We start from the raw sequence: 25,974 nt of genomic DNA on the forward strand, positions 1-25,974 counted from the left end.
TGAGGCAGAACCACTCTTGAGGCATTCAACCCGCGCCAGGAATCCTCCTGATCGGCTGCAATACATCAAGCCTGGTAAGCTTCTGTTAAAGAGCGTTCAGACCTTTCTGCATGGGTTAAGTTCTGTCTTCTCCTTCGCTCTTCAAGACGATGAAGAAGAGGAGACGATGCCTTCACACCTCAGCCAACCAGTCATTCGGTGCCAGCCTAGTCCATGTACGAGGACGTCCATGAGATTGGGGGGGAGAGTGTAACCACGGTAACTTCTGACCCCACTTCCGCCAGTCCCTTAATTGTGGCGGGAATGAACCCTGTATAAGTTCCGGGTCAATCAGCTGCATGTCCCTGCTCCTCTGGCTGCTGTTGTCCCTGTGGTTGGCGTACTTGTCAGATATCGACAAATTTTACACTACAGACCAGTTGACAGCGTGCAATAACCCGGCCGATTCATTCATCTTTACACTACCTCACAATCGACTCAACGGTGAGTTATTTGTTTGTTTTGTCACAATTAATGAAAATGCGGAGCTGCGATCGCACATCCTAAAACGCCGGTAAGCTAATGCTAGGCTAGCGACAGTAAGTGCAATTACTAGTTTTATTTATTGAATATTGTTGTTTTTGTTTATTCCATTATGGCCGAATGTTGACTTAACGTATCTAGAGTTGAACGAGTGATTTGATTTTTGTAGTTTTGTCCGTTTTGGATGTTTTTTGTTACTTTTCTGATGAAATGCCAAAGCGGCCTATGAGATTTTGCATTGAGGTAAATTCCATTTAGATTATTGAATCTGTTGCGCAACACCTGTGATTAAATGAGTTTTGTAAATATATTTGATTAACTTTGGATAATGTTTATTAGCTTTATGGCTGATATACTTTGATGGGACCCATGAGAATGTTTTTCTATAATAGTATTTTGAATGAAATTCATTATAAGAGATGATGGTTTGTTGATTGTTGTGTGGAACATGGCATTAATTACTTGTCTTTGTTATTTATGGATATATGTATTTATTTTGTCACAGCAGTAGAATGCTGTTTCATTTTCTTCTGTGAATGATAATTTATGTTTTTGACCTTGTTTAGGTCAGGTTTTTTTTTTTTCTCCCGCGATCAGCCCTGATCAGCGCAAGATGGCGAGCCACCCGACCACCGCTACGTTGCGGTAGGAATTGTGAACCTATGGACTGAATCACTGAATCAAACTGTTGACACATGACCTATCACAGGTCCATGGAACTAAAATAAATCACATACTGGACTACACCTCATTCAACCTCCTTTTGGAACCTAATAAGCTGTTTTGTATTGTCAACATTATTTTTGGTTGTGATATATATGCATATTCTTCTTTTTTCTTTTTGTACATCCGTCTATACATTTCTCATAACAAACATTATATATATATATATATATATGTATATATATATATATATATATATATATATATATATATATATATATATATATATATATATATATATATATTTTTTTTTTTTTTTTTTTTTTTTTTTGAGCTCAACTTTGATTTCCTGTGTTTTATTCACACCCCCTCAGGCTCCACAGTCGAACCTTATTCTGATAGCTCATTGTCTATGAGGCTGCAGTCAGGCGCCCTGGTTCTTTAACCGCATTACAGACAGGTGGAGACAGATGATTGGCTCTGGCAACCCCCTTAAAGGGAGCAGCTGAAAGAAGGTTTGGGCTGATTTATTTATTTTTTAGCCCTGATTAGTGACAGCAGGCCCTGCTAGCCTGCTGGGGGGGTGTCGCACTGAGTTTATTTAACCTCCCCCGGATGAGCGGCTGTAAGCTTTGATTTCTCGGACCTGGTGCAGCAGGTTGTGGGAGCGAATCTCCAGTGCCTGGATCTTTGCCAACAGCTTCATGTCCTCTACCTCGTAGTCTGGGATGATCTTAAAGCCGTACTCATCATGATCCCTGAGGACACAGCAGATGTTTAACACATTCATCAGGTCTGGAGTAAACAGTGAAAAATTTGATCTATTTAGAGTTTCTTCTTCTGAGTTTTTAATTGTCATGTCAAGTGACTCTTGAATGAGAAAGAAGCAGGTTGTGTCTGTTATTTTGTCTACCCTGCTGTTCAGGTGCTCGTACCTGTGCACACTGAGCTTCGTGACTCTCTTCAGCTCTCCCTTCAGAGCGTCCTCGATCATTTTCTGCACGGCCTCCCGCTGGGCCGGATGCAGAGATTTGATCTCCTGCAGCCTCCGCAGGACTCCCAGGTAACGGCTCTCCACCTGACAGTTAGTGGCCTCCAGGAAAGCACACTGCAGCCAATCAGAGGGCAGGAAAAGGCATTAATCACTGTGCTGTAGGCTGTGGGCTGTAGCTGGCCCATAGCAGCTCTGTGTGGTGGTGGAGTGTTTAAATGAACAGAAATGGCATCAGACCGACCTTCACCATCAGGGTTTTCTCCTGCTCTGAGCTTTTCCTCCACAGTTTGGTCAGCTGGTAGATCTCAGAGTTCAGAAACTTGTTCTGAGTCTTATATGCCTCGATGTCATCCTGCAGACACAAACACAGACAACCTGGGAGGTTTAAGAGGTTTTAGACTCAGTAACGTAATATCGGCTGTTTCTTTACTGTTGATAGCTTCAGCTCATTTTGGAAGGTTTTTAAACTTTCTTTAAAACACAATCACTTACACTCTGTACCTTCAAGTAAAACTGTAATTCGCTGTAAGTTATCACTGTGCTTCACCTTGAGGTTGTTGTTCTCCTGCCGAAGCTGTCTGAGAGTCTGAGAGTTGATGCGGCCGGCAGAGGACGAGTCGGGGCGCCGCGGTTCTGACAGACACGCTGTCACCTGATCGGACAGCTTTATGATCACCTGACAGGAAACAGTCGCACAGTGAGTACAGCTGCAGATAGACTTCATGTTTTACTGTCACACAAAGCTCACAGGAAGCAAGAAAAAGTAAATGAGTACATTTACTCAAGTAGAAGTGCTTGTAACTCTAAGCACTTTCTATTTGTCTGCCAGCTGCAGGCGGTGATTCAACAACACAAAACTAGAATAAAGAATCGTTCAACTTCATTTCAGCCGTTCTCATGTTGCGTGGGTGCGTCCTGTTTTGGTTCAGGCAGGAAGAAGAAGCTGAGTCACAGAGCCAGTTACTGCCTAGATACGATACGTGACCACTGGGTGGAGCAGTTGATTGAGCTATATGGTCATAATGCACGCCACACATAAAACAGAATTAAAATGAAACCCTGACAGAGTCAAATATGCAGCCCGGAGGCCGGATTAGGCCCACCAAAGGTCCCAGTGCAGTCTTGGGTGGCTTTGAATGAAGTGAAAATTTAAAAGTTCAGATATCTGGAAAATAAAATCATCTCCTACTCGCGGTGTGAGAAAGCCAGCACAGGAGCAGAAGACTGCTCCTGTGCCTGAATGATAACGAAATGCTATTTAAACCTGCGACAGCAGAAAACTGAGTGAAGTTGTCTGTTTTAGACTTCGTAAGCAGCTCGCAGCATATTAAACATGAACCTTTTCAGAATGTGTTTGGACTTAAAAAGACATAATTTCTTTCTAAATATTTGTCTTGGATTCAGAAATCTGCAGTAAACTAATTTCACGAATTTGAGATCAAACTGCAGTGTATGTGGCACTCAAACTGACACAGCTGATCATTTTAAATAACTGAAACAACTCATGATTATGAAGGACGAGCTACCTAAAGAACCCTACTCTCAGCACGTTTTTTTAAATTTTTTTTATCGTCAGTCATAACTACTGCAGCCTCCTCTCTCCTCCTGATGAATTTTAGGAATTGAGATGTTTCAGTGTGGCGTACAACAATTCAAATCCAGGTCAAAGGTAGGCGGACGGTCCAAATAAGGAGGCACAAACTTGAAGAATCAGAAAATATTAAAAAAATTTAAAAAAAAACACCTCCTGAAGAGACCTAAGTAACATCACAGAACACCAACCTGCCAACCGCTCTTTAAAAGTGAAGACACGGAGCTCGCTCAATGAGCATTTTGCTCTGTGATCTTCCTTAAACGTTCCCCTTTTTTGTTCTTTTGGCTACAATTCTCAGTTTTCCATCGAATCACATGGCACATCCATCATCTGGGCTGGTCATTTAGGTGAAGCGTTGAATGCACAGGAGAGGCCCTCTGTCTGATCTAATCAACATCCACCCACATTCGGTTTGTTTTGTGCTTTTTTTTTTTTTTTTTTTTCCTGAGCCAGCAGCAGCTCCAGGAACAGCTCCAGATCTCAGAGAAACTTTCAGTCATGGAAACAAACGTGCACAGTTTATTTTAACGTGACCAACCAGAGGTCAGTCTGACAGCAACCTCTGGTTTGTCCTCACCTCCTGTTTGGCGTTGTTCTTCTCCTTCAGCATCCTGTTGTTGTGCTGCAGCTCGGCGACCTGCATGGCCTTCTCAGCCAGACTCTTCTTCACCACCTCCACCTCCATCTTGGCCTCGTCGAGCCGCCCCCGGAGGTCGGCCGCCTGCCGCTCGCGGTGTCGGAGCAGCTCCAGACGTTCCTGCTCATCCTCCTCTGCCAAAAACTCGGCACAGGTTCGCTTCTCCAGCTGAGAAGCCTCCAGCGCTTTGTGGAGGATCCACACCAGCTCCTGCAGGAGGCGCTGTGTTTGTCACTTTTTTCAGTGGCAGCAGAGATCAATAAAACTTTATGATTACTGAACGACTGATCACCTTCTGAGCTTTGACCTCCTCCATCAGCATCTCTTTTTCCTGCTGCAAGCGGCCTATCCGGTCTGAGGACTGAGACGCCATGTCTCTGCGGCGGACAGGCAAGGTGGACGCGCTGCGAGCCTTCACCCTGCGGCTGCAACTCTCAAACAGTGATGGTGACTCCCTGCCATCTGTAGGGGGCGCCTGATCAGCGGCATTGAGCAATGGTAGGGGAGGGGAGAGGCTCGGGGATTCAGAGGGAGTGCTGAGGGTTGGAGAAGCTGAGAAGTGACAGAGAAGGATTAAAAGAAGTCACACGCCTGGATGCTGAAGCGGGTAAACTTCTTCACAAATAAAATTTTTATCATTAGAGAAAAAATTACCAATAATCATCCTACAGATGTAATATTATCTACAGCTACTTTTAGTACCATTGATGTTAAGTTAGACTCTTTTTCTCCAATTGATCTTTCTGAGTTAACTTCAATAATTACTTCCTCCAAACCATCAATGTGTCTTTTAGACCCGATTCCTACAAAACTGCTCAAAGAAGTCCTGCCATTTATTAATTATTCAGTCTTAAATATGATCAACCTATCTCTAATAATCGGCTGTGTACCACAGGCCTTCAAGCTGGCTGTAGTTAAACCTTTACTCAAAAAGCCATCTCTAGACCCAGCAGTGTTAGCTAATTATAGGGCAATCTCCAACCTTCCTTTCATATCAAACATCCTTGAAAGAGTAGTTGTCAAACAGCTAACCGATCATCTGCAGAGGAATGGTTTATTTGAAGAGTTTCAGTCAGGTTTCAGAGTTCATCACAGCACAGAAACAGCTTTAGTGAAGGTTACAAATGATCTTCTTATGGCCTCTGACAGTGGACTCATCTCTGTGCTTGTCCTGCTAGACCTTAGTGCCACAGGGTTCAGTGCTAGGACCAATTCTGTTTACATTATACATGCTTCCCTTAGGCAGCATCATTAGAAGACATAGCATACATTTTCACTGCTATGCAGATGACACCCAGCTCTATCTATCCATGAAGCCAGATAACACACACCAATTAGTTAAACTGCAGGAATGTCTTAAAGACATAAAGACCTGGATGGCCGCTAACTTTCTGCTTCTTAATTCAGATAAAACTGAGGTTATTGTACTCGGCCCTGAAAATCTTAGAAATATGGTGTCTAACCAGATTCTTACTCTGGATGGCATTACCTTGGCCTCCAGTAACGCTGTGAGGAACCTTGGTGTGATTTTTGACCAGGACATGTCCTTCAACGCACATATTAAACAAATATGTAAGACTGCATTCTTCCATTTGCGCAACATCTCTAACGTTAGAAATATCCTGTCTCAGAGTGACGCTGAAAAACTAGTTATTACTTCCAGGCTGGACTACTGTAATTCATTATTATCAGGAAGTCCTAAAAACTCGCTGAAAAGCCTTCAGCTGATCCAAAATGCTGCAGTAAGAGTCCTGACAGGGACTAGAAAGAGAGAGCATATTTCTCCTGTTTTGGCTTCCCTTCATTGGCTTCCTGTTAAATCCAGAATTGAATTCAAAATCCTGCTCCTCACATACAAGGTCTTAAATAATCAGGCCCCATCTTATCTTAATGACCTTGTAGTACCATATCACCCTATTAGAGGACTTCGCTCTCGCTCTGCAGGCTTACTTGTTGTTCCTAGAGTATTTAAAAGTAGAATGGGAGGGAGAGCCTTCAGTTTTCAGGCCCCTCTTCTGTGGAACCAGCCTTCAGTTTGGATTCGGGAGACAGACACTATCTCTACTTTTAAGATTAAGCTTAAAACTTTCCTTTTCGCTAAAGCATATAGTTAGGGCTGGACCAGGTGACCCTGAATCCTCCCTTAGTTATGCTGCAATAGACGTAGGCTGCCGGGGATTCCCATGATGCATTGAGTTTTTCCTTTCCAGTCACCTTTCTCACTCACTATGTATTAATAGACCTCTCTGCACTGAATCGTACTTGTTATTAACCTCTGTCTCTCTTCCACAGCATGTCTTTTATTCAGTCTTCCTTCTCTCACCCCAACTGGTCGCAGCAGATGGCCCCGCCCCTCCCTGAGCCTGGTTCTGCCGGAGGTTTCTTCTTGTTAGAAGGGAGTTTTTCCTTCCCACTGTCGCCAAAGTGCTTGCTCATAGGGGGTCATATGATTGTTGGGTTTTTCTCTGTATCTATGAAGCGCCTTGAGGCGACTTTTGTTGTGATTTGGCGCTATATAAATAAAATTGAATTGTAAAGAAACTGATGGTGGTAATTTACAGGACAAACACAGACTAACAAGCTCTTAATAAAAACCCGAGGACTGAAGCGGACCATGGCCCAAATCAGGTACAAAATACTCAGTACAGGTGAGTCACAGTTCAGGCTGATGTTTATGTGTTTAGTCTGAAGTCAAAATGAAAAAGTCCCAGTTCAAGTCCAATTTAAAGTCACAGGTAACTATAGATGCATCTTCTTCCTTCCACATCTGATGGGCACCGCAGGCCTCAACTTTATTTCTATATAACCCCAAATCACAAAAATGCTGCCTTATTATCTCAAAGTAAAGGCCTTACAGTATTAGAGAGACTTCAGTGATTACATGATCCTCCATGTGGAGCACTTTATGACAGAAGATGCCTTCAACAGAAGCAGGATCAGAGTGGGGCAGCAATCTGTCTCGACCAAATATGGGTGGAAACATTCATAACATGGTTTGGTTCACTGTCACCTGTCACCTACACAACACTAACTACAAGGTTTATTAAAAAGAGAAATCTAATAGGAAAAGTAGAGAGTGTTCCTGAATCCAAACTGGGGAGCTCGTCTGTTATATTCTGCAGAATTTCAAACAGCTGAAGGCTTTTCAACGAGCTTTAAGAACAACCTGACAATGAATTCCAACAGTCCAGCCTAGAAGTAGGAAATCTGTGAACTAATATTTCAGCATCACTTTGAGGCCATGTTCTTAATTTTGTTGATGTTGCATATATGAAACAAAAAAGGCCTACATATTTGTCTAATGTGCGCACTGACGGACATAAGTGACTCCGAGACTCCTCACAGGGCTGCTGGAGGCAAAGGTAACACCATTCAGAATAAGGATCTGGTTGGACACCAAGTTTCTGAGGTTTTTAGGGCCGCGTACAATAAAAAACTTCAGTTTGTGTGAATTTAAAAGGAGAAAATTTAACATCATTCAAGTCTTTAAGTTATGACTGTAGTTTAACTGATTTGCATCATGTGGTTTCATAGATGAATAAAAATGGTATTACTGGTGTACTCTAAGCTCTAGCTAGTTACTGTAGTACTGCTGTAGTACTGTATATACATACTGGGGGTGTTGACTGTGTCGGCAATGTTCGGGGGAATCCAGGGAGGAGCTTCTACATGAAACACGCTCTGACTCCAGTCCTGGGATGACCTCTTACGCAGACAGTGGACTGAGTTTCTGTACTCAGAAAGAAGAAACATGAAGACCAACAACAAAACAAGTGGAAGACATCAGACTGTCTGAGCCGTTTAAATGTCTCAGATTTGTGGCCGAGGGGACTCACTGGATCTCGATGAGCGGATGCTTGAGCGACACGTTGGCGAGGGGAATTCGCGTCATCGGCACACTGGCGGCCCCCTCCCCGACCAGACCGATGGGGCTCTTCAACACTGGCAGGAAGTCATCTGCACAAACACACACAGACATTCAACACCTCAGACACACACGCAAAGCCTGTGTGTTTTCTTCTAGCTGCTTATTTTCAATGAATGTGTGTTTGATGTTTAAATACTTTTTATTTGACCTTTACTTATACACTCTCTTATATAGTCTCATTAAGACTCGGTGTCTCATTTACAAGAGTGACCTGTGTCAGACAAACATTAAAATCGCAGCAATAGAAGAAACAATAGAATAGCTAAAATTGTCTAACGTTTACACATTCATGTCAAAAACAGGAACAAGTTCCCAGGGATGATTTCACAAAGTCATTTGTACGTCTTTTAAAGTCTACAAGTGACATCAGCTGATGTCATATCGTGTATCCCACAAAGATGGGGCAGAAAAAGAGGAATGCCTTCTTTCTGAGTTCTGTATGAACTGATGGTGACTGTAATAAAATCCTGAGACTGCAGACTATGACTAAACTGTTTGCATGATGTGTACTCTGATAAATAAGAAGGGAGTAAACCATACATAGATTTACAGATAAAATTATACCAATGAACCATCCTGCATATGGCCAGTGAGAGCCAGTCAACCAGAGAATATAAGTACAGTGGCGTGCCAAAGGTTTACAGCTGCTTGTAAATCTTAGTGCCCTGTGATAAACAGTCCATGAAATGGAGAGAAAGAGCAGAGGCATTCATCTAAATTTTATCGCTGTAATCCAGGAGGGGTTAACAGGTGGTAACAACGAGCCTTTTCCTTGCTGTGAAGGAGAAACACGATTGATTTTTGGAAAAAGAAGCCCAACTTCAGCCTCAGTTTCAGTAATTTTCACATAAACTAGTTTTTTTTCCTGCATTCAAAAGCAGTCTGAGCTGACACAGCTGTGACTGTATAAATTCAAAACACAATAAATAATTGTATCATCTGTGTAAAAATTAACCGAAGCATTAAGATTTTGTCCACAGCCATTAACATAAATAGTAAATAGTGCAGGCCCCACTACATAACCCTGGGGCACTCTCTGGAAGAGAGGCCACTGAGCTACATGCACTGCTGATGGTCAGAAAAGTCATTAGTAATACACCAAACTGCTTGGTCTGAAAGGCCTACGACCAGTAGCCTCTGGCATAAAATGCCATGGTCAATAGTGCTAAAGGCTTTTGAAAAACCAATAAAAAGAGCAGCGCAGTAGTTCTTTGAAGGCTTTCAAGGCTCAATAAACATCATTAAGAACTTTTAAGAAAGCAGTTTCATAGCATTGCAATTTCCTAAAGCCAGACAGAGAAGGAGATAAAGAAAAACTACTATAATCCAAGAAACTCTAAGTTGATTATTTACCAGACTAAGATCCAGAGTTTGGAAACTGGTCTGTACTGTAGTTATTGACCATTGAAGAATCACCAGTTTTCAGTAGGGGAGTAAAAAAAAAAGGCACACTTCCAAATCTCTGGTAAAGGGTTCTGTTGTATGGAAAGATCAAAACACATCAACACTGGCTCAGCTATGACTCTTGCGTCCAGGCAAAAAAAGAAAGGTGACAGGAATATAAAGATGTTCACTCTTTTTAAAACTGTTGAAAAAAAGCTCAGGCTAATTGTTTTACGAGTCTGAACCTTAGCACACTTCACTGACGGGTCTTAAATTGTTTAATTATTACACTGAACAAAAATATAAACGCAACACTTTTGTTGCTCCCATTTTTCATGAGCTGAACTTAAAGATCCGAAACATTTGCTACATACACAAAGGACCCATTACTATCAAATATTGTTCACAAATCTGTCTGAGGCTACGTCCACACGTACCCGGGTATTTTTGAAAACGCAGATTTTGCTGTGCGTTTGCACCTTTCGTCCACACGTAAACTGCGTTTTCGGTCACTGAAAACGGAGATTTTTTAAAAACGCCTGCCAGGGTGGATATTTTCGAAAGCTCCATTTTTGCATTTACTTGTGGATGAGGAAAACTGAGAAAACGCAGCGTCAAAGGTGTGCGCCATGTTATTGTTTCGGTGAAATTAATTTCTACAGTGGGGGACAAAATACTGTTAACTGTACTCTCTGCAGTGTTTAAATGCTTACACATACACACACAGTTACTATCCCTGCACACATAGGTTCTGCTTCTTTGTGCCATCTTTGTTTACTATTTCCCACCGAGGTTTCTAGACTTCTGATTGGCCAACATTTCTACACGTTTAGGAATATATCGCCACCTGTTGCTTTGGCATGTTCCCACCAGCGTTTTCCTTCACTTTTGCGTTTACGTGTGGACGGGATTATTTTTTAAAACGGAAACGGAAAATCTCCGTTTTCAAAAATATCCGTGTACGTGTGGACGTAGCCTAAATCTGTGTTAGTGAGAACTTCTCGTTTGCTGAGATAATCCATCCCACCTCACAGGTGTGGCATGTCAAGGTGCTGATTAGACAGCATAAATATTGCACATGTGTGCCTTAGATTGCCCACAATAAAAGGACACTCTGAAATATGCAGTTTGATCACACAGCACAATGATACAGAAGTCGCAGCTTTTGAGGGAGCGTGCAATTGGCATGCTGACTGCAGGAATGTCTACCAGAACTCTTGCCTGTGAAATGAATGTTAATTTCTCTGCCATAAGCCGTCCTCAAAGGCGTTTCAGAGAATTTGGCAGTACATCCAACCGGCTTCACAATCGCAGACCACATGTAACCACACCAGCCCAGAACCTCCACATCCAGCACGTTCACCTCTAGGATGGTCGACCAGGTGGAGACCAGCCACCCAGACAGCTGCAGCAACAATCAGTTTGCATAAAAAAGAATTTTTGCGAAAACTGTCCGAAACCATCTCAGGGAAGCTCATCTGCATGCCCGTCGTCCTTATCGGGGACTGGACCTGACTGCAGGTCGTCACATGACAGCAGTTTGTCACATGAAAGCGTGTTCCAGTTCCTGCTAATGTTCAGCAACTTTACACAAGTATTGAAGAAGAGTGGACCAACAGCCCACAATCAACAACCTGATCAACTCTATGCCCATTGCGCACCATTTGCCTCACACAGTGCAACACATCTATATGTTGCACTGTGTGAGACAAATGGTGGCCACACCAGATACTGACGGGTTTTGCGACTTCTGTATCATTGTGCTGTGTGATTAAACTGCATATTTCAGAGTGGCTTTTTATTGTGGGCAGTCTAAGGCACACCTGTGCAATATTCATGCTGTCTAATCAGCACCTTGACATGCCACACCTGTGAGGTGGGATGGATTATCTGAGCAAACGAGATGTTCTCACTAACACAGTTTAGACAGATTTGTGAACAATATTTGATAGTAATGGGTCCTTTGTGTATGTAGAAAATATTTCAGATCTTTAAGTTCAGCTCATGAAAAATTGGAGCAAAAACAAAAGTGTTGCATTTATATTTTTGTTCAGTGTATTTTTTGTCCCCCTTATGTAAAATTATTTGCACTTCTACCTCCATTATCTTTTTCTTTTAAAATTTTCCATACTAGATGTCCAATAATGTGATTAATGTGAATTCTAGATAGTTAGCTAGATTGCTAGATAGATAAAACGATAGCTAGTTAGTTAGATGGATAAGATAGCTCGACAAATAGGTATTATATGCACAACAGTGATAAAACAAAACAAAAAAATAAAAATACGTTTAAGTTAAAGAAAAGTAGAAAGCAAGACTAAAATTGTGAAAGAGTTGCAGATTGTAGTAATAAATAATGTTTAGACTATAAATAAAAGAAACAGCTACAAAAAGGTATAATCCAGAAATGTGTGTGCCTGAAAGGTGTTTTATAATATAATAGGAATGATTTACTGAAGTAGTTGAGTAATTCTGATGCCTAAACAACACAAACGTAGATAAAAACAATTTAAAAAAATGATTCTTTTAAAAATTAAGAAATTTTGCGATTTTCACTGTATATATTGGGATGAGTCTGGGAGGATCTCCAGGCCATGTCATAAAGACCCTGCAGGGGGCACTGAAAGATCTCCACGCTGTCAGATTAGGCTCTGAACACCTACATGAAAAATAATTAAAAACAAACAAACAATGGAGCCGTCTCTGTGAGCTGAGCTGAGACGTAAAAGTGCTGAACAAGCTGGGACATGTACTGAATACCTGAGAGCCAGGTGAGCTGCTCCAGTAGTCAGACTGATAAACAGAGGAGGTTCAATGCTTGTTTTATACAAATTTTATCTCACGATAAAAAAATGAAAGAATGAAGCTCTGAGCTGTGCCACTCTGTTTTTTTTTCCTTCCAGCAGGTGTTTGCTCGCCAGTTTATATTTAGTCTGTGGGGGTTTCCTCTCATTCAGTCGCATGCAGCTGATCTGCAGTCAGAATCGCTTCCTGTCCAGATGATGATGTAACTGAACCATAACAGGAAATGATCCTCAGCTCCACAGGGCGACATCACAGAGCATATCGAGCACCACCAATATTTGGTGAAATGAGCCGTGATGGCCTCTTAAAAGTCAAATATTTTCAGAGGTGAAGTATTTGACTGCATGCTACATGAAGTACTTGGACTGATAACACTTTTTAGTACAAGCTTCATTCATGATTTCATTTAATGACATTTGCATAATTTTTGCTAAGTGAAGATTAAATTTTTAACCTTTTTAACCCTCTAATGCGCTTACTTGTTAATAGACAACAGTAGAGGCACACAACAGAAGTAAAATCACACTTTTTACTTCATCCGCAAAAGTATAATTTAAGATTAAGCCATGGGTGATTGTGGCTCAAGAGTTGGGAGTTCGTTTTGTAATCGGAAGATTGCCAGTTCGAGCCCCGGCTTGGACAGTCTCGGTCGTTGTGTCCTTGGGCAAGACACTTCATCCGTTGCCTACTGGTGATCTCAGAGGGCCTGGTGGCGCCAGTGTCCGGCAGCCTCACCTCTGTCAGTGCGCCCCAGGGCAGCTGTGGCTACAATGTAGCTTGCCATTGTGAATGTGTGTGTGAATGGGTGAATGACTGAATGTAGTGTAAAGCGCTTTGGGATCCTTAGGGACTAAGTAAAGCGCTATACAAATGCAGGCCATTTAAAAATGGTTTATTTGATCAAACACAGAAACTCAAAAGGCTGAAAGAGCTCATCAGAGTGCTTAATATTTTCAATTAGTTTGAGTCAGTGAACACTGTCACCAATTTTAACCTCATCTGTCAGTTGGAGGCTGTCCAGCATTGCACCTAAACACAGCATGACTGTGTTTACCACTGCTGTCATAGGAATGCTGTGCTTAGCTTCAGCTAGTCTCTGCCTGCTTAACACTGACGGATAACTGCCCGTAGGCTGTCTGTACAAGAGGATGTTCAACTAAAAGCTGATCAGTGAATCCCGACATAATGCACAGAGAAATAAAACCAGACTGGATTCATGTTTAGTGCCTTTCAGTGGGGAGGGAGCGGTGAATTTCCCCACCTGCTCCTCTGCTTAATTTTTAATGGCCCTGCTGGGATTTTGATGATCTCCATCTCCAAACTCAGGTCCTAATTAGGATGATAAGGGTGTAAGAAGCACAGAGAGAGACCCTGTAAACTCCTTCATGCTGACCTAAACAAAAGAAAAACAGCCACATATATGAAGACACAATGAAAGGAAAAGCAGCTTCTTCTCTGTGACAAAAGTATAACCTGAAATATTTCTATGAAAAGAGGAACAAAACCAGTCAGTGCATGCTAAATGACTCGCTCGATCCTTTATTCTGACGCAATTTTAGACTTTCAGGGAACAGTGAGTCAGTCTGAGCCCCTCCCATGCCTCATGGAAGGATTTCCCAATTCTTGCTGGGACACAAAGGAGGAAGAGGAAGATAAACCACAGCAGTCACTCACTTCCTGAACATGAGAGACCAAACATGAACATGAGAGGGCCGATAAAGACAAAAGGTCTGAAGAAGCTTCTGGTGAGAGTCACGGGAAAAGCAAGTTAGAGACTGAAAGTCTGTTTCAACCACAGACTGGGTATAAAAATGAGATGGGAAACTCACAGCTTTGTAGCTTCTGCATTCTGAAGCCTCAACATTAATAGAGCTAGAAGTGACCACGTGTGGATGAGAGGCATACACTGTACAGGTGCATCACACAGACACAGAGATCAGACTTCTTCTGGGACCACAACTCATTTGGACAGCAAATGCTGAAAGTTTAGTTTTAGTTAGTGATGTGACGTTCTGTATCGAGGCTTCGAAGCTTGTGTCGAGTAATGGAGGGAGCGTTTCCGCGATGCGCGTATCGAGGCTTGCTTCATTTATGGGAGGAGCTGAAAATGATGACGTCCGAAGCCTCGCTGCCCGGCTGTACCACGTGACTGGTTCATGAAGTGGTTCGAACTTTGCCGCGAGATATGACAGCGATATAAACCCCTCAGACTTCATTCAAAATGTGGGTGTTTGATGGAGAGTTGCAGTTAGTGAGAGTTTGGAGACAGTTTGGAGGTTTATGAGAGTGAGGAGAGAAAGTCAGGAGAGAATGGAGCCAGCTAAGAAGAGCAGGATGTCCTCCCCTGTGTGGGAACATTGTGATCTTATTACTCCCAACAAGGTATGTAAATTTCTACAGAAGATGTATTTTCATAATACTGATGGTGCAATACAATATATGTTAAGCTGTCTTTACTTTTGTACAAGGTGAAGTGTTTGCTCTGTGCCAGGGAGCTGGGATATAACAACAACACCTCATCCATGCTTAGGCACTACAGAGCTTTGCATGAGAATAAGGGGAACACCGATTGTGGAGCAAGACCAGGTGAGCCATCAAATGTCATGATAATATAGCATGCAGTAATGTTACTAAATGATATAACAATATTATACAGCTGTAATAAGTTACGTGTGTGATATTTATATTTGTGCTTTGTCTTTATTGTCTTTCCTCAGGAGAACAATCTCAAATAGATGAAGACCTGGTTAGCATGGTGATTGAGGACTCCCAGCCATTTAGCATTGTGGAGGACAAAGGATTCAAAAGATTTGTTAAATCATTAAATCCTAGCTATGTTCTCCCCACTAAAGGTTATAAAAGCAGTGAAAATTTAGTTTTTACTGAATAAAATATGGGCAGGACTGACGCCTCAGTGTGTAGCTGTCCATACCTCAACGTTACAAAAGCACAACCACTGTCCACACCCCAACCACACCTCACCTCACAGTAAATGATCATTTCCATTTCAAGCATTTCCAAATAATCATTTTCCATACTGCCACTATAAATATACACAGTATACTGCCATCAATACAATATACATGTTTTACACACTCCTTTTGTTGTTGACATTTACAGGCTGTGTGCAAAAGGCCACACTCTTCAAATTCATGCCAACTAATATTTTTACGTCCAGTAGGTGTCCTACTAGAGCAAATGAAGCTTCAAGAAGCTTTGCGCTGGGGTGAACCAATTGGATGAAAAGCTTCAATGCTTCATGAGGCTTCATCTGCCCATCACTAGTTTTAGTCAACTGAACATCATCAGACTAGGAGACTAAATCAAAAGTTGATTCAGATTGGATCGCTGCCAAATTCGTCCTGACGAAAGTTATGATGCAAATTATGAGTTAACGAAATTAATAATATCTGTTAGCATTAAAAAGGCTCCCACAGCACAAACGCAGTCCACAGGTCCAGTTCAGGGACTCCAATTAGCTGAGGTGAATACTACTAGCTACAGCCACCTGGCAGTCATAAACGGATACGCCCCCTTTTTAAAAATCAGGCTGTAAACATGTTTTTCTTTCAGGAGTGACTCACTATGGCAGGGGTGGGCAATTCCAGGCCCCGAGGGCCGGTGTCCTGCAGGTTTTAGATCTCACCTTGGGTCAACACACCTGAATCACATGATTAGTTCATTACCAGGCCTCTGGAGAACTGCAGGAGCTAATTTAGCCATTTAAATCAGCTGTGTTGGTTCAAGGACACATCTAAAACCTGCAGGGACACCGGCCCTCAAGGCCTGGAGTTGCCCACCCCTGCACTATGGGGTCTGCTGGAGCCTCTAGTGGACGGTGGTTGAAGCTCACCAAACTGTAATTTACTGATATTTTCAAAATAAGATTAGACGAAGCAGATCTTCTGTCAGTGTTCAGGGCTTTTGTTTTAAATAAACTTTTATTGTTGCTCGCTGTAACTACATCCTGGAGAAACTTTAAAACAGTTAAGTTCATGTCTCAGCGTTCCATGTAGAAGCTCGAGCAGCAGCTCGCGCTGGTTTCTCACCTGCAGTGTTGTTGTTGTTTGTTGGGTCTGAGCACATGGACATCATTCGGTGCTGCCAGCGCTTCACCTGTAGTTGCTGCAGCCAATAGAGCATCAGCTCCTCGGTCACAGCCTGGAGAGGGTGCAGGTGGATTAAGAGACTCCAAACACTTGCGACTCAAATCCAAAAATGCTTTAAGCAACATTTGGCCTCCTACCTTCAGTATGAAAGTCCGTTCAGGTGTCTTAATTTGGAAGGTACCCGGCTCTGACTTCAGTGGGTAGGTGAAGGTGGCACCGCTGAGCTCCACCCACCCGAGCGGCATCACGTCGTTTGGTGTGCGGTAGTAGAACAGCTGGTTCTTCTTCTCCTCGTAAGTGAACCAGCGCTGCTTCCAGGCCCTCAGAGGCCCACCCTGCTTCATCAGGAAGCCGCACAGTTTGGGCTCCCCGGAAGGAAAACCTGCAGGGCCGGGCTGCATCTGGTCACAGAAAGCCTCAATGGTGAGAGGTGGAGCTGGTGGAGCCAGGGCGGATCTTTTAGCTGGAGGATCCAAGTGTCTTTTCTGGTCTGCAGGAGAAGGGGGAGGAGATTTGTGGGTGTTTAGGTGAGGAGGATCTTGGAAATGCTGAAGCCTCTCAGGTTTTTTCTCCTCTATGGACTCAGAAATATGGAGCTTATTCTGGACATCCTTTTCATCTGTTAGCAAAGTTATAAATGAGTTTCTTTTCTCATCTTTAGTTTTCTGATCTGCACAAAAAAGATCTTTGTGGTTTTGACAGTCCTGAGAGTCACCCGGTTCTTGTTCATGTTTTGGTCTGACAGAATCTCCAAGGTTCCTCTGATCTGCCCCCAAACCAGAATCTGTTGATTCAGGAAGAGGATCTAGTTCAGTTTGGTCTGGAAAGAGGTTTTCTGGTTGTGGTCGATCTGGTTTTGATTCATTTTTTGAAGAAGTTGAATCTTTAGCCTTTAGCCTGTTTGTCTCTGGAGTATTTTCTGAGGTTTTCTCCGTGTGAGGATCCCGCCGGTCTGTTTTCTCTTTAGCCTGTTTGTTCCCTCCTGGCCTCTGGTTCTTCTGTGACCCAGGCACACTGGCAGACTCTCTGCTCTGGTGGTCCTTCTTCGGAGACTCTGTCTTCAGCGTCCCCTCGTTAGCGTGGGCAGGAAGTGAGCAAGACGAGGCAGAGCTGGGATTTCCTGCTGAGCCGCTTCCATTCATCCTGCAAAAAGAAAGACGGAGGAAGGAAATTGAGTTTAATGATGTTTGTGAGGAGACGTTTGGCGGTAAACCATCAAACTGGATTCTGAGAATTTCAAATCCAGACTAAGTGCCTTTTTCCAGACAAGGAGTATAAATAAAGGCTGCATTTGGAAAAAAGAAAACATAGCCAGCAGGAGAAGAAATGCAGGGACACAAATTCAAAGTAAACCAGTTACACATTCAGATACACATCAGTTTGTGTTGAAATATGCAATATCACCTGTATGCAGTAAAATCATGTGGACAGCCAAGGTTCCTCAAACTCATTTATTTATTAAATGATTTTTTAAAATTGATTTGCTTACTTTCTGAGTGTTTACCTTATATAGACTGTAAATAAAAGATGACTATACCCACCTTAATGCCACTCATTAGTTTTAGTATCTGTCTTCAACCTCAGAGATAGCATATAGACCATATCTGTATGACAGGGTGGAGTGTTATGTTATGCTAGCTAGCTTGACTGTCAAGCTGCATTCACAAACAGTACAACAGCATCACACAGACACATACCTGCTAATTACTGCACAGTAACATCTAAATAAAAGTTTAAGTTTAGAAATGGACTTACTGAATGGTCTGTTAGTACGATTACGCACACAGCAGCCATATTGTTGGCTAGATAATAATAATAATTATTAAAATGACAACAAAAGGCTCTAACAGCACAAACATGGCCCTGAGGTCTCCAATTAGCTGAGGTGAAGCCTAGCAGACAGCTAGCAGCTGCAGCCACTTCTGTGAACTATGGCTGTATCTCATTTAAGGGACGCATTTCGAGCAGCCTTCGAATTGGGACAGCCTTCATCGCGTCGCGGTGACGTAATTGGCCTTAAAATGCGGCCTTTAAGGCTGCAGACCCTGAATTGGGATACAGCCTTTCTGCAGGTCAGCCAAAGAGGCCACACCCCTTTTGAAGCACGCTGTAATCAAGAATAACATGGGCGTCTATGCTGTAGCCTCTAGTGGACATTAGAAGAACTGCATTTTTTTTCTGTCTTTTTTTAAAGCCCTGGGGTTGGTGATGAAATTCTATTGGTTCTATTTCGAAGTTCATGCTTTAATTTGTAAAACTAAAAACCATTTAAAGAGAAAAGAATCCATAAATAGTAAGAGCGTGCTGCAAGCGGACAGAAAAAAAGAGAGTTGTATTGTTATTTCTAAGTGCTGGGCTGACAGTTGAACATTTTCCTGTTTAGAGAAACATCAGCTTTGCTTTGGGTGTGGATTTTGTTGTGCGTGCAATGGCAAGCGTAGTCAGTGTCTTAATGTACAGTATAGTGCCTACTGTATATGTATATGAAGGTATACAGTCTGTGGATCATCATTTTAAAATTCAGCTGAGAATGCTAAAAGTTTTTTCTCTACTGAGAAATAAAAATCAAATAGGACCAAACCTGTAAATAATTATTTTTCCATTCTTTCTTCTTTTACTGAAGTCACGTGTTTGTATATAGTCTAAAATGTGTGTTCGACTCTTTATTCACCCGTTGGTGGTCCAGGAGCAGAGCACCATGATGCGTGAAGCTCTAAAAACACGTTTTAGTGTTTTTTTCCCGCAGTGGAGGACCTGAATCCTTCTTCTACTGAAGAAAAGCACCAAAATAAGCACAAATCTGATGAGTTCTAAAGCAATGGGACCTAATTACAGGAAGTGGTTCAGGTCCAGGGAAGCAAAACATATAAATGACAATCCATATCTCTGCATCTCTATACACACAGATATGAAGGGGGAAAGCCAAACTAGAGTAGGGGCTCTTGACTGGTAAGCGTGGCATGACCTTCTCATGTGGCAGGTCAGCCCACACGTATTTGTGGAATATCCAGTTCAGCTTAACTGCAGACCTGTGCTGTGCAGATCATGCATGTTACTGACTGCTGTTATATTCATGGATTTTTCCAGACAGCCTTCAATGAGTTTGGAAGGAGGCCGCGTCCTGTATGGACTGTTGGCTTTCAGTTAAACGGGTTTCAGATAGGAAAACCAGCTGCCCTTTAATTTTCTATTGACTACTAGACTCATTTTATTCAAACAGCTGAAAGGGGAAGATGGTAAAGGTTCCCCACATTCTGCCTTTGTCTGACAGTGTTTGTAGAGCATGTGCTTCCAGTTCGAGGTATTTGACATTTAGTTTGTGTAAGCAGTGGTGCGGCATTTGGTGTCAGCGCTGATTCACACTCCAGAGACTTGAATTCATTCAAAGAAGCACTAAGTTCAGAGATTTTCCTTTCCTTTAATTTAGTCTGACCGATCCCATCATTTAATGCCTTCCCTTTCCTCTGTAGGTGTTTCAGCTACCTGGAGGGCAGGGCTGACTGGGTTTTCCAGTCTATAAAGCTGTTGCTAGTACTTGCTCTGAGTTAGTTCTTTGTTTTTCTTCCTTGCACCTCTCACAATCCTGATTCTCCCAACTTTCACTTTTGTTGACTTACCATTCATTTAAGTTACTTCACTTTGTTTAATGTGTAATATTTTTAAAATGCTTCAGAATAGTGTGTTTGTTTTTTATCATAACTTTCTGAGAATCACTGTGACAGACTGAAGATCTTTTTTTAAAACAAATTCTATTGTGTTGTCACACTTAGTGTCAGCTGTTTATGAACACCTGCTTGGGATTTTGTGGGTCATTGTACGGAAACTGATCTAACTGCGCTGATTCAGAGTGTGCTTGATGCAATCGTCATCATGGGACAATGGCTAACACTAAAGTGTGAGATAGGTTGGAAACCCTTAAAAACCACAGATTTAAAGCAAGAGTGCTCTGTGGCCATTTTAAAAGACATTTAGCTTCTGGGGGGAGCTTTTCCCTCAATGCTGTTTTGTACATGTCAGGTTTTGGATCCAGTTCCAGATGAAACTACCAGGCTAATATTAGACTGGCAGGAAGAGTAAGAAAGCTGAAAAGGTTAGATCTGCATGACACTAAAGGGTGAGAAAAGAAAATTGCTTGAAATCAAATTAAGTGTTCAACAGGGGGGGAAAGGATCCAAGCAATGCTAAAGAAGACGTTCATGGGAAATTCTTCACCTAGGACAAATTCCTTTCAGCAGTGGTGTGTCTCATGCCTGTATTTCCTCTCATGCTATTTAAGTATTGGTGTGTGTTCAGAGCGTGCTAACTGGAAAAGCTGAGACAGTGCTGATTTAAAAGCCTAAGCGCTGCTTCCAGGAACGTAATGCAAGCATTTTAAGTGCTGAAGAAAAAACAAGCGATGGTCTGCACGTGACTTGTTTCAGTTGGGGCTGCTCCGCTGCAGGTGTGACCGCTTTTAGAGTTCACCGTGTCGGTCCCACAGCATACTGGTTGTCATCTGAGTGAGCATGAAATGATTCATGTTTGCGGCAGCAGCTTTGGCCAATATGTCTTGTTATCTAAATGTTTGTTTGACTTGGAAAAGTTTTGGCATTCTCACAGCTCACTGCACTGCCCCCGAAGGCCCAACCCAAAGCCAAACCCTCAAGCACGTCAGAGGTTTATGACAGTTTGAGCCTACTACTCATTAAGCTTATTTTACTCCTGTTGCTCTATCCTTTGGTAATGACTTACAACTGTGAGATATTTATGAGTGACTCCATGTTATTTCATCTAACAGAAACAACAGACACTGTCACCTCTCTGTGTGGAAGTCATGTATATGATGTTTATCCATCAGCGTGAACAGTTACGCCATGGCAATCCCAGGCTGCAAAGGAAAAATCAATATTCTCTGATTGATTTACAAGTGGTTGCAGAAAGTTGCTGTTGCAAGGTGAAACTGCTTTGGTTGCTGACAGATTGCTGCAGTTGCCTGTAGTTTGGGTGGAAGATGCCATCTTGTTTGCAAACATTTGACAGCTGCTAGCTAAGTTAGTTAAAACAAAGACTGTGCCTTCAAAGTAAAAGTCATTCATGTCTTGTGGAATGTGTCTGGCAATGAGGCCCAACCTTTACTTTGAAAGTTATCTGTTTCCTGTTTGGTTTGCACTACTGCTAGTGGTTAGTTAGTGAGTGTTTGCAGACAAGTGGCAACCTTGCACGCAAAATATGGGTGACTATGGCAACTTCCTAGTAACCACAGCAATTAAAAGGAGTTTTTCTGGTGCAGCACCCTGTTTGCAACCAATATCACCCCAAAACGGCCAGCAACCTCTAGCAACCACTGTAAGGCACCAGGAAGAAGTGCTAGTGGCTCTTGTCTAATTTAATGCAAAACTACAAACTTAGCCAACCTATAGAGCACCCTCTGCTGGTTGATTTATTAATATAATTCTGCCTGTTTACTGGTTTTTAGCCATGCTCAACTGAGATGCTCTGCAGACAGGTGTTGTGCCAAAAACTGATTTCCAATGTTTCCATGTGTTTTTTTTTTATGTGTAATATCATTATATATGTTGCTAAATAGACTTTGGTGAACAGGTATTACAAAGGGGTGTATATAAAATAAAAAAAATACCTGTGTTATTGTACTTACATTATAATCAATCAGCTCCCTTTTGTCCACTTAAAATATGTTTACAGAACTATTTTTGCATTTGTTGCAATTTCAGCTGTCCCCTTGGCCCGATTACTCTTGAAAGAGATCTTTTTAAAGTCAACAAGAATTTTTTTAACTGCATAAATAAAGGATACAAAAAAGTCACTGCCAAAAACTGATTGCGGCTTCTACCTTGTTACAGGAATGTTGTTTGTTGCTTAAGATGACTTGATATCATTCATGAGGGATACATTTGACATATGTTTCACATATTATAGACCAACAAGTTAGTTATAGCAGTTTAAATACAAACAATCAGTTTTTGGCAGACAATCACTTTTTGACACAACACTGGCTCTGACTTCGGGACATTTGTTTCATTTGTCTTCTAGAAAGACTTTTTGTTTTATGACGTTAGTACAAACAGCTCGTCATAACTGAAATCAGATGTGTTTTTCTTGTTCGTTTTGGAGGTGGATCTCTGACTGATGAAGAGCATCACTGACTTTGCTTTTTGAGCATGAAGTGATGGAAACATGAGCAGCAGGCAGGAACGCAGTTGATCCGGTCACAGAATGCAGCACAACACCGGCAGCCTGATAGGAAGTGAGCAAATACTTCATGCTTTTAGGAAAGCTGCTTATGCTCACTGATCCCATTCTCTCTCGCTCTCTCTCTCTCTCTCTCTCACACACAAACACACACACACACACACACACACACACACACACACACACACACACACACACACACACTCACTGGTAATTACTGCAGTACTTCATACAAAACTGTAAAAAATACTTTTAAATCGTCCTTCCTCTCAGTACAAAGTCTCTACACGTGTCTACTCCCGCTCATACTTACACACACATTAAAGTAATTTTTCCACTCAGCGGAACTCCACTGTTACTTTGATTACTTATTATTACTTTGATATTTAAGGACTTCTGTAACAGCAGAAACAGTTGAGGGTTTACCTGAAGGGGCGGGGCCTGAGCCCACCTGGCGGGTCTGTTCGTGTTTGACTGACAGCCGCTGCAGCTGTTAAAGAAATCACACTGAGTCACTCCACCAGCTCCTCACTTCTTCTCCTCTTCTGGACTTCTCCCTCTCCTCGTTCCTCTCCTCCTCCTAGTCTTCTTCTTCTTTTCTGCTTTACGTCCTTTTATTCTGACTTCTCTTTCTTCCGGCTCCTTGCCATCCACCCCTGCGGCTGGGAGCGCTCCTTTCAGCGCCACGGCCCAACAACACGGAGCGAAGACGTAACTTCCGGTAAGACATTTCAAAATAAGACCAGTTTTGGAAAAGTTCCTGTGATCTTCAAAATAATGTGTACTTTTGTAACATCAAAAGAATTCACGCTACTTAATAGCTAGACGAGGAACTTTTTAGGAACACTTGCACTTGAAATATTTTATTTCACTTTTTTAACTTCACTAATTACAGAACTGTTTAAAAAGTTTTAAGCCGCCCATCATTTTTTTTATTTTTTGCTTCCAAGCGTCCAGACCTTCTTGAGCAGTATTTCTTCATACTTTCTGAAGAACTGTCAATGCTTTTCTTTGGACATTGGCTCCTCTTTCATTCATTTTCAGTACACCTCCTGTACTAGACCATTTTAGAGCAATGTTTTTGGTTTGTTTATAAGCAACTTCAATGCTCACCTATGAGTCATTCAAACATAAAAAAGGCAGATAACGAAATGAATCAGTGTTGTGTCTACACACAACTTAGCAAAGAGCTAATTTTAAACTGTGTCTTTAGGCAGCCTGTCATAAAATATATCATTTGTTCCATTCCTTTGGTTACATCTATGAAAAATATCAAAGATTAGACAGTTTGACAGCATAAAATTGTATTTTTGAAACGACAAGGCGAATCCTAAAAAACTATTAGCTGGCTGTAAGGAAGAGGACACCCTTACTATATTTATTGGTCCATCTCACTGTGTTTCCAGCCGCTAAGGGCCGCCCTGTTACACTGGCATATCTCAGCATGGTGTGCAGTGTGTCTTTAAAAAGACTGACACAGGACTTGAGAGAAGCATCTTGACCTTCAGGTAATCCATCTACTGATCACTGAAGTCTCATCAGGCTGTCAGGAAGTCATTCTTAATGAAAGGGAAAAGGGAGAAGGGGCTGCAGTATGTCAAATTCCACAACAAACTCATCTGAAGATCAGTGGCAACGGGTCTGATGGAGCAATGAATCCAATTTTAAAAAATTTTGTTCAAATCACCAGTAAGTATGGAGTGGGTTAGGAGAGAGGTACAACATGAACACTGTTTAATTTATTTTACCGAACGAATCATATGTGCATACATGTCATAGTCATAGCATATAATCACACTTATTATTTCCACTACAGAAACTAAGCCTGACTAAAAACAGAGAACATGAAGTTAAAGTTTGTCTCCATCTGCTGGCAGCAGGAAAAACAACAGTGTGGGGGATCGCATCCACAAAGCAGTCTTATCTAGATCCCATTTTCCCAGTAGAGGATGGGAGCCAGGCATAATTTTATGGAACACAAGAAAACTTAAGAAACAAACATGTGAATGATAAAATAAAATAGTCTGGAATCAGGATCCAGTTCTGGCAGTAACTGAGACACCTGTGATCTCCTTTCAATCTGCTGGTTTTAAAGGAGGTCCTACAAGCTACTGAATCAGGAGATGTTTTTAGTTTGTCTGTATAAAGACCTGTGACAAAGTGAGAAGTGATCTCATCTGCACCAAAGCTGCATGAATTTATTTTGTTCTTCATTGTAAGTGTGTTTTCTTAGATATGAGCCTTAAGCATAAACAGCTCTTCTCCTCTGCATGGAAGCTGTTAGATGATTTGTTTCTATTTGGTTTTGATGATGATGGATGAAGGATGCATGAGCAGCTCATTCTGTTCTACAGAGGGCACAGAGGAGGGAGTCCATGACTAACTATCCATGACTTCTGTCCATGTCCGAGCCCCACATTCAGATCACTCCACCTTCATCATTCACAGCCAAAGTTTTAGTGTGTTGTGTTGAAGAATAAAAGCGGTGGCACACTTTTCAGTCTGCTGGACCTGGAATTAAAGCACCAGCACCAGTGTGGCCATGAAGAATCAGTGGGAAGAATAATTTGGTTATTCACATTTCTAGTTCTTGTCTCGTCTCTGTCTTGTCATCAGCATCTCTTTTGGAAGTCAGTTGTGTTCCCGGGATCATTTCTCTGTGTGTCATACCTTTGTCTGTCATGTCTGTTTGTTGTCGGTCCCTGTGTCAAGTTCACACACCTCAGTGTGTGTGTGCTACTTTTTACAATCCCTCGGCTCGTGTGTGTGATGTTCAGCTCTGCCTCCCCTATCTCATCAGTTAGTTGTGTTCAGCTGTGCTCCCAGGTGCGTCCATTCTGCTCTAGTCTCCGTCTGTGTCTCGCTCTGTTCTTTGTCACGTCCTCCCTCATGCATTTTACTGCCTTTGTCATAAAATTAATTACTGTAGTCCAAGTGATGCATGAGCTGGTTTTGCAGCATCACTCTGAGACAGGATTCTGATTTCAGTCTGAACAGCGCCACATTAACACACCTACATCAGGAAAATCAAGAGTAACAAACTACAATTTTGTTTCAGTAGCATTAGAAATTTAATGAAGACATACAAAATTTTACCTTTATCTTCATTTTACATGAAAACACAATTATTTTTTATTAAAAATCAGCAAG

The 25,974-nt window shown here is 41.9% G+C and overlaps 1 protein-coding gene across 1 annotated transcript in view; it reads right to left on the reverse strand.

Moving 5' to 3' along the window:
- LOC113031719 (TBC1 domain family member 2A-like) overlaps positions 1–23,535 on the reverse strand; it is a 32,557-nt gene extending 9,022 nt beyond the window's left edge. Inside the window, exons 1-12 of the mRNA XM_080305255.1 lie at positions 23,251–23,535; positions 22,780–22,869; positions 16,773–17,778; positions 16,576–16,687; positions 8,247–8,367; positions 8,025–8,140; positions 4,703–4,962; positions 4,351–4,620; positions 2,727–2,855; positions 2,421–2,531; positions 2,121–2,293; positions 1,832–1,943 (exon numbers count right to left, since the gene is read on the reverse strand). Of these exons, the coding sequence (XP_080161381.1) occupies positions 1,832–1,943; positions 2,121–2,293; positions 2,421–2,531; positions 2,727–2,855; positions 4,351–4,620; positions 4,703–4,962; positions 8,025–8,140; positions 8,247–8,367; positions 16,576–16,687; positions 16,773–17,778; positions 22,780–22,811 (2,442 nt within the window). The 5' untranslated portion in view covers positions 22,812–22,869; positions 23,251–23,535. The remainder of the gene's footprint in view (positions 1–1,831; positions 1,944–2,120; positions 2,294–2,420; positions 2,532–2,726; positions 2,856–4,350; positions 4,621–4,702; positions 4,963–8,024; positions 8,141–8,246; positions 8,368–16,575; positions 16,688–16,772; positions 17,779–22,779; positions 22,870–23,250) is intronic.
- Positions 23,536–25,974: the final 2,439 nt, after the last annotated feature.

The sequence above is a fragment of the Astatotilapia calliptera genome, chromosome 2 (genome assembly GCF_964374335.1).
Source record: "Astatotilapia calliptera chromosome 2, fAstCal68.1, whole genome shotgun sequence".
In the NCBI taxonomy this organism is placed as follows: domain Eukaryota; kingdom Metazoa; phylum Chordata; class Actinopteri; order Cichliformes; family Cichlidae; genus Astatotilapia; species Astatotilapia calliptera.